Source organism: Neomonachus schauinslandi, chromosome 2, assembly GCF_002201575.2.
Source record: "Neomonachus schauinslandi chromosome 2, ASM220157v2, whole genome shotgun sequence".
Classification (NCBI taxonomy): Eukaryota; Metazoa; Chordata; class Mammalia; order Carnivora; family Phocidae; genus Neomonachus; species Neomonachus schauinslandi.
In genome coordinates this window covers 68,782,167-68,791,855 of record NC_058404.1, presented here as the reverse complement: position 1 = coordinate 68,791,855, position 9,689 = coordinate 68,782,167, and the positions used below count along the sequence as shown (strand labels likewise).

The following is a 9,689-nucleotide window of genomic DNA, read 5'->3' as shown; positions in this document are numbered from 1 at the left end:
TTTTTTTTTTTTTTTTTTTTTTTTTTTTTTTTTAGTACATACATGCCTGAAAATGTCTCTTTTCCACCTTGCTTCTTGATTATTTGGCTGGGTATAGAATCTAGGTTGAAAGTAATTTTCTGTCAGACATGGAAGGCATTGCCTCATTGTCTTCTAGAGTTTGGTATTGCTATCAAGAAGTATGATACCTTATGGATTCCAGATCATTTGTATATATTCTGTTTTTCCTCTTGAAGGCTTTCAGATGGTCTCTTCATCCCTACCATAGCAGTTTCACAGTGATATATGACTTGATATATTTTGTTTTGGATAGGTTTTTTTGGCTTTGATGGAACCTTTCAATTTGGAAACTCATATTATTCCCTTCTGAGAAACTTTCTTGTATTATTGATTTCCTTACTTCTGTTTTCTCTGATATCTTTCTAGATCTCTTATTGGTCAGATATTAAACTAATTTAATTTTAATTGATTTCTTATTTTCATATTTTTCCTTTTTTTCTTTCCCATCTCTTGGACTTTTTGTTCTCTACTTTTGGGAGATTAAACTATATAGTATAGAGATTATACAACTACATAGTATGAAATTTATATCCCATACTAAATCTCTATACTGATTGTTTTTAGCTAAAATATAATATGAATTCTAATAAATGCATTTGCTACATTATTTCAATGTACTTCATTTATTTAACTAATAATAACATTTTTAATAGATTGGCTTGATTTATTCACTTTAGTTTGTTGTCCAGGTGACTGATTTGATTAGCTTTCTGTTTCACTCTCAAAAGTATCCTGTTTTTGATGACAAGTTACATGGTCACATTATTTTCTGAGTACTTAGCATGTACCAAATATTGTTTAATTTAATTTAATTTAATTTAATTTAACTAATTAATACTTAAGATTTTATTTTTAAGTAATCTCTACACCCAACATGAGGCTCGAACTCACAACCCTGAGATCAAGAGTTGCATGCTCCACCAACTGAGCTGGCCAGGCAGCCCCCCCAAGTGTGATTTTAAGTGCTATGTGTGTAACAACACATCCATACAACAACCCAAGGAGTAGATTCTGCTACCATCATATAAATTTGGAAATTGAGGCATAAATAATTTAAATAATTGTTCAAGATGTCACAGCTAATAGGTGGTGAAGCTAAGACTTGAACTCAGGAAATCTATCCTCAGAGCCCAGGCTTTTTTTATTTTTTAAGATTTTATTTATTTATTTATTTGAGAGAGAGAGTGTGTGGGAGAGTGGCGGGGGTGGGGCAGAGGGAGAGGCAGAGAATCTCAAGCAGATTCCTTACTGAGCTCAGAGCCCATGGAGAGGCTCCATCTCATGACCCTGAGATCATGACCTGAGCCGAAATCAGGACTCGAGCCTTGGTTGCTTAGCTGACTGAGCCTCCCGGGTGCTCCCAGAGCCCAGACTTTTAATCACTGGATAGATACTGCTTTATAACTGTTTGCAATCCCCTATTTGGGAGGTATTAGGTTGTTTCTGACATTGTATTACTGTAAACGCTGTTGGACTTCCTTTTAGCTAAACCTTTGTGATCTCCTTTATTATTCCATTGGGAAGGTTAAATTCCTAGCAAAACCAGCCTTCTTGATCTTCAATTCACCACTCTTTCAACAATGCCATGCTGCGTACCTCTTGAGGATGGTGCTAACAAATCCTGTCATTCTGAAAAGGCACACAATAAGAAAGCCGATTGGGAGAGCCAAAACTCTGCCAAGAGCTGTGTCTCTGTGAGACTCAAGTACATGAAAAGTTAGAGAAGGTTCCATTGCTTCCGATCCTTTCAAACTCATGCTGCCCTTCTTTTCATGGCTGGCTTCGAGTTTGTTTGTCCTTAATTTGCAGCCTCCTTGACAACTGCCTTCCATCCCCATTGACTGTCCATAGGAACTTGAAGTGTTCCTTAAGACATTATTCCTAAGATAAATCTATAATTAGCAAATAAGTGGCCAATATCATGGGCCCTTTTGGCAAAGAGGAAACTTCGTCATGACATTACATCAGGGGCAGGTCAGCAGCTCCTTTCTGGAATGATATTTGCCTGTGAAGAATTCTGTTGATATCATCATCTCAGCAAGTCTTTCCTTTGCATGGATAAAAAAATCCACCCAAGTAGGCAGCCAGAGATTTTCCTAAAATGTTCCTTTAAACCCGCCTTAAATTTCATCTCTCTCAGGAGGTCCTCCTGGCTTGAATTCCTCCAGCTTCTTTGGCCTGAGCTATACCAATTTGTGCCATTATAAGAAGTGGGATTTGTCTTTTATATCTGATTCAGCAAATACGTATTGAATGCCCATACATGTCAAGCACTGTGTGAAATGTAAGGAAAAGAAGAAGAAAACAAAATACTTCCATGCCCCACAATCTTCAGTGATGGTGTGCAGCTTCTATAGAATTTACTTGCCTCTTTTTAAAAAATTTTATTTAAATCCAATTAATTAACATATAATGTATTATTTGTTTCAGGGTACAGGTCTGTATATAATATACATATCTTATATAATATTATATATTATATAATATAATATCTTATATAATCCCAATGCTCATTACATCAAGTGCCCTTCTTAATGCCCATCACCCAATTACCCCATCCCCCCACCCCTCTCCTCTCCAGCAACCCTCAGTTTGTTTCTTATGATTATGGTTTGTCTCCCTCTCTGGTTTCATCTTGTTTCATTTTTTTCCTCTCTTCCCCTGTGATCCTCTGTTTTGTTTCTTAAATTCCACGTATCAGTGAGATCATATGATAATTGTCTTTCTCTAATTGACTTATTTCGCTTAGCATAATACCCTCTAGTTCCATCCATGTCATTGCAAATGGCAAGATTTCTTTTTTTTGATGGCTAAGTAGTATTCCATTGTATATATATACCACCTCTTCTTTATCCATTCATCTGTTGATGGACATCTGGCTCTTTCCATAGTTTGGCTATTGTGGACATTGCTGCTATAAACATTGGGGTGCAGGTGCCCCTTCAGATCACTACATTTGTATCTTTGGGGTAAATACCCAGTAGTGCAATTGCTGGGTTGTAGGGTAGGTCTATTTTCAACTTTCTGAGGAACCTCCATACTGTTTTCCAGAGTGGCTGCACCAGCTTGCATTCCTACCAACAGTGTAGGAGGGTTCCCCTTTCTCTGCATCCTCGCCAATGTCTTCATTTCCTGACTTGTTAATTTAAACCATTCTAACTGGTGTGAGGTGGTATCTCATTGTGGTTTTGATTTGTATTTCCATGATGCCAAGTGATGTTGAGCATTTTTTCATGTGTCTGTTGGCCACTTGGATGTCTTCTTTGGAGAAATGTCTGTCCATGCCTCTGCCCATTTCTTGATTGGATTATTTGTTCTTTGGGTGATGAGTTTGATAAGTTCTTTATAGATCTTGGATACTAGCCCTTTATCTGATAGGTCATTTGCAAATATCTTCTCCCATTCTGTCTGTCCTCTTTTGGTTTTGTCAACTGTTTCCTTTGCTGTGCAAAAGCTTTTTATCTTGATGAAGTCCCAATAGTTCATTTTTGCCTTTTTTCCCTTGCCTTTGGAGATGTGTTTAGCCAGAAGTTGCTGCAGCCGAGGTCAAAGAGGTTGCTGCTTGTGTTCTCTAGGATTTTGATGGATTCCTGTCTCACATTTAGGTCTTTCATCCATTTTGAATCTATTTTTGTGCATGGTGTAAGGAAATGGTTCAGTTTCATTCTTTTGCATGTGGCTGTCCAATTTTCCCAACACCATTTGTTGAAGAGACTGTCTTTTTTCCATTAGACATTCTTTCCTGCTTTGTCAAAGATTAGTTGACCATAGAGTTGAGGGTCCATTTTTGGGTTCTCTGTTGTGTTCCATTGATCTATGTGTCTGTTTTTGTGCCAGTCTTGATGATTACAGCTTTGTAATAGAGCCTGAAGTCTGGAATTGTGATACCACCAGTTTTGGTTTTCTTTTTCAACATTCCTTTGGCTATTCGGGGTCTTTTCTGCTTCCATAAATTTACTTGCTTCTTAAAACAAAAATCCCTGCTGGTTCACTGTTTTCAGTGTGTTCTCTTATGACCTCTTTTAATTTGACTGTAAACTATTCTTCCGTTTCCTATCTGTGCTTTTTATTCTTCTTTTGAAATTAGAAATACAGTACGTATATATTGGAAAACACCCAACTGCAAATAGAAGAGACCCTGTAAAAATGAGGTAATCATTGGGTTACATATCTAGAGAAACAAGATTTTTTTAAAAAGAGAATATTTTCCTTTTTTAAAGATTTTATTTATTTATTTGAGATAGAGAGAGCAAGAGTGAGTGAGCGAGAGAGCAGGAGAGAGCATGAGCAGGAGGAGGGGCTGAGGGAGAAGCAGACTCCCCACTGAGCAGGGAGCCCGACGTGGGGCTCTACTCGGAGTTCATCCCAGGACCCTGGGATCATGACCTGATGGATGACCTGATTGGATTAAGGCAGATGCTTAACCAACTGAGCCACCCAGGGGCCCCAAGAATGTTTTCTTTAATTCAGAAGAAAAAAAGGAGGTAACCCACACCCTGTTACTGCAATTATTCTCCATCAATGTCTATTGTATTGTAATCTTCTGTTTATATCTCTCTGTGACCTACTTGAAAGTAAGAACCCTGTTTATTAATTCTTTAATTCTGAGCACCTGGCACAAAGCAGGTTTTCATTTCATGTTTGTTGAAGTATATCTTTACTAGTCTTTAGGATGCAATAAATTGATAAAACACCTTTGATTTAATAACAGCTTTACGTGGGAGGAAAAAAAAGAGGTGCCACATCTGTATACTACGTTTGTAAACAGCTATTATAAAACATATCCTGATTTCAAGGAAGTCGAAGTTTATAAAGTATTCCTCAGAATGGACGAAATCCTTTAATTGTCCTTTACTGGACTTCTGGTCCCCAAGACAGAGTGGACTCACCTCCATTATGTCAGCAGGCAAAAATTCTTTTTTTTTTTTTGGACAAAAATTCTTTAGTGCTAGTTGTATTGACTCAAATCATCCTACTCTTCCTCCAGAGCTTTTTCTGAGATGACTAATAACTTCCAAGTATTTGTCTGTTGTTGTTTTCTTGGATTTCCACTTCCTTGTATTAAACACTTCTGTTCAAAATTCTTCCCTGGCTTTATGGCCTTCTATTGTCTCAGGGGCCCTTCCTCTAAGGCTCCTTTCTCCTTCTGTGGCTCTCATTCATCTTGTCCTCAATGTGGGCACATCCCAAGGCTCAGTTCCCTTCTTTCTTCAAGCTTCAGTAGTAGTTTTCAACCCTGGCTGCACATCAGAATCACTCACAGAGCCTTTTTAAAATGTCCAAGCCCAGATCACAGCCTAGATCAATAGGATTGGTCAACTTGGCTGAAATATTAGTGCTGTGACCCTTGGTCATGTAACTGAACCTCTGAAATTCAATTTCTTTGCTTGTAAAATTAAGATGATGTTAAAATCTGCTCCATCAGATTGCCTAATACATTCTTATTCCCCATAATAACAGCAAATATCATCTCTTCCTCTTTTTTTCATTTATTTAAAGCCTGTTTCCTGGAAAACTAAGTCCTTCCTCCTTCCCTCAGCCTCCATAATCACAATTTATTTTTGCTTGTTTGTAAATCACACTCAAAACTCAAGATGGCCCTGTAAAAATAAAATAGTCTCCTCCCTGATCTTCCTACAACTGTTACTGTCACCTTTCAATTCTTTCTCTACACAGCAATCCAACATTCCAGAGTGATCTTAAGAAAAATTAGATACTGTTGCTTTCTATTTTTTTTTTTTACATTGCTTTCTATTTTAAATCTAACAATGAATTCTCTTTGTTCTTAGGTTAAAATCCAAATTCTCTAACCTGGCTACAAGGTTCTATGAAATCTGATCCTCATCTTGCTTCCCTCTCACTGACTTTCATAGTCTGGTCCCACTGGTTCTAATCTGCGATACTCTTTCCCACCTTGGAGACTTGCTCATACTGTTCGCTCTGCCAGGAATGATTTTATGCTCACCTTTCTGAAGTCACCTTGATAATTACCTCCTTGGTGAACACTTCTCTGACCCTCAGTCCCAGTAGTGTCCCTAGAAAAATCTTTTAATTAGATATCCTTTGTAATGAAATATTTTATCATGAACTGGATGGAATAGAGTATGATATTAACTTTTTCTTAATAAACCTCTATATTGTTTGATTTGTTGCCACAAGCATGAATTATATTTGTAATGTTTAAAAGTTATTAAAAAGCATGAGAAACAGCATAATTTTTTTAAAAGTCATATAGTTGTTTAATGTCTACCTCCTCCCCTAGAATACAAATTCCAAGAAGAGCATATGTTGGGCTTGTCTTGTTCACCACTGTGGCCACAGAATCGACCTAAGCTTCAAACACAGGAGGTACTAGATTTATTGAGTGAACACCATTGACTGAGAAGGACAGGACATGAAAACTGAATGGGAGGCTAAGCTCTAACCTTGCCCAGAAAGGAGATGGCCCTTAGTCCCACTTAGAGAACATGAGGGGCTGGGGCACACCTGGGCCTGTCTGAGTCAGCATTTTATTCAAGAGCATCCTCCCAGCCCAAGACTGGGGCAGGAAGGCTCTTAAACAGTGGACGTGGCTGAAGTCTCAAGAGGGAGGCAGCATTCATCTGACTAGTTATTGGCATCTGACTAGTTAAAAATAGGACCTGGGGCAGACGCTACAGGCAAATCTAGGGGGTCATCATTATACTTTTTAAAAAATTTTAAGCTTTTCTAGTTATCATTTTGTAATTATAATTGTCTTCATTATGCACATGGCACTTAACATATGCAGGTTGGTTTTATAATTTATACAAATATATATCTGATCTCCAATTTCCCAGTTGAATCCACAATTCCTTACGTATGAGGTTTTTGTTTATAAATGTTTGCATGCCCTGACCTGGCACAATCCATATCAAATTCCCTAGAAATGAAGATAGCTAACATTCTTTCACCCAAGGAAAGTGTTCAAAGCTTCAATATTTCTCAGATACTTTCTAATGTTTAATGTTTAAATAAATGCAGCAAATTTTTACACTTATATCACCAATGTTTGTGGAAGTTTCTTTGATTTTCAGTGACCTTTAGTGGGTTTCTTTGGTTTAGAAATTTTTTTTTTTTAAGATTTTATTTATTTATCTGACAGAGAGAGAGACACAGCGGGAGAGGGAACACAAGCAGGGGGAGCGGGAGAGGGAGAAGCAGGCTTCCACTGAGCAGGGAGCCCGATGTGGGACTTGATCCCAGGACCCTGGGACCATGACCTGAGCCGAAGGCAGACGCTTAACGACTGAGCCACCCAGGCGCCACTGGTTTAGAAATTTTTGATAGAGCACTTGCATATAGATGCCTGTAATGTTATCTGAACAAACAAAAGTTGATATTTTAATGAGAATGTGTGCTTTGCAAGCAATAAACTATTTCTCTATGGCTTTAAACATAGGATATGCTTTGTAAGTTACAGGAATTGCCCAGTGAGATCTTTTGTTGTCCTGGGATTCTGTTGCAGTAACTAATAGGCTTTTGACATGGGGTTTGAGGGCTTTTCTCTTTTTGGGGCAGCTTATGTTGTGGTAGAGCAGAAGGAGACTGGAATTCATTAATTTTGCACATGATTATAGCTGTGTCCTTCAACAAATAAAAATGAGTGAAATAAGCTCCAGAAACTCTCACCTCCAAAAATCCAAGGATAACAAAGACATATTGAATCTGCAGTTTTGTAAGAGCAATGCTGATTGACCCCTTCCCTCTTAGGAATCTGAATTATAGGTGATAAGCCTAGGTTTTGCTCTTTTCCCGTATTTAACATACCTTGAGGTAAGACATGTTTGATTTAGGTTGCCTTAAGATAGCACAAATTCAAGTCATCATGTGACTTCAGTAAGATTACGTTTATTAACCCAGGTTACCCATGATGACGGTTTCTAGGCCAACAGCACGAAGTGAGGGTTTTTTTAAACCAAAAAAAAAAGTATATTGTTGCTATTTCACAGAAAGAATTATTTATGTGTTAATTCTACCTTACTCATCCAGTTGCTGTTCTGAATAGCTGCATGCTGGCTCTTTTTTTCTCCGCTATATTCTCACAGTTGCTTACTCTCTGCCTGCTTTGACCCTTTCCTCCCCCTAATTAAAGTTAACAGGCCGTGAAAATTTTATGTTTTTATTAGGAATAAAAATTCATAATTTTACAAAAAAACCTATCTGAAATAAAAAGAAATAAAGTGGTAATATACTCAGAAGTTAAAAACAAAATAACGCTGTTACTAGTTTAGGAAGGAAAAGCATCAATTAATTAGCTAAATAATTAATTTAAAATGTGCTTACCATGGATTTTGGTATCTGTGGCTTATTTTATCAATAGTGGCTTGATTTAGTTCTCCACACTGTAAAAGAAAGAAAACCAATGTAACCTAATTCCAGGGTAAATTGGCACCAACACGTCCAGCAGTCTATATTCCTAGTCCAAAAGGAAGTCAGGCTGGGAAGTTAAATAGGAGATGGTAAATACAATTAAAAGAACATAGCCTTTTGATTCTTGAATTGAGGAATAAAAATGCAAGAAGTAAAATAAATATGATCTTGTGTGCTTTATTTCCCCGCTCTGTAAAAGAGAGATATTAGTAGCAGGAAGAGTGTAGCCCATAGTCTCAAAGCTCCTTTCTGTTTTTATGATTCTGTCTGTAAATGAGCAGGCATTCTTAACCACTATTCAGACTCAAACAGTCTAGCTCTTTTTATTTCACCTTATCCTCACAGAATTAGCAAATGTGGTGGCAATAATGTAGGAAAGAGCTGGGTTATAGACAGCCTGTGGTAAAGTGTAGATCTGAAAACTCCTTTCAGAAAGCATAATTTAGAACATGGATAAAATATTTGTAGCTTAGGACCAGTTCCCAAATAAAAAAATCCCCACACTCTCTCATGTACATTGAAATGATCTATTATCACTGAACAAATGACCTTTCTATATGGGCTCCTTTACCCCAGGAACTAGCCAATTGATGGCACATCTTATGAATAAGCAAATGGGAATAGAGGCGTCAAATTTATATTGGAAAGGGTTTCGGTTTATAATCATTACTCAATTTTCCATACTTGGGTTGGGAAACAATGATCTGGATTATCAAAATATTTCACTTCAGTTTTGGAATGCATTTTTCACTTACATTGATGTGGGATGCTATATTCATAACATCTCGAAAAGTAGCAAGATTGTATTTTAATTTCAACATCAGAGGAAATATTTAGTACTTTTTTTTTTTTAATCCTCCCCTTTTCTTCCTTTTCCCTCAAGCTTTACTTTAGGACTTTCCTGATCAAGTCCTTCAGAGTTATTTGTGTTGGGAAAAAACATCTATTTACTTGTTATCTTCTCAGAAATGAAGTTGAAACCTTGATCACTTCTAACTCTTTAATATTCATGTATAAAATACATAAACAAAGGAAGTGTCAAGAAAAATAAGGTTTAAATGCAAGGGTGGCCCATTATTCCATAGAAAATTTGAAAAGTAGTAATCTGTATAGATAATGGTATAACTTTCTCAGTTATTTCTGACCTGTGATTCCCGAAAAATTGACCGTATCAACTGACTTATAAATAATTTTGTTATCAGCATTTTGACAAATTTTCCAGGAATTGGACAATCTTC

At 37.0% G+C, this 9,689-nt stretch overlaps 1 protein-coding gene across 1 annotated transcript in view; it reads right to left on the bottom strand.

Annotated features, from left to right (window-relative positions):
* Positions 1 to 9,689, bottom strand: part of C2H4orf45 (chromosome 2 C4orf45 homolog) — a 52,763-nt gene that overhangs the window by 23,809 nt on the left and 19,265 nt on the right. Inside the window, exon 3 of the mRNA XM_021698740.2 lies at positions 8,365 to 8,423. Within this exon, the coding sequence (XP_021554415.2) occupies positions 8,365 to 8,423 (59 nt within the window). The remainder of the gene's footprint in view (positions 1 to 8,364; positions 8,424 to 9,689) is intronic.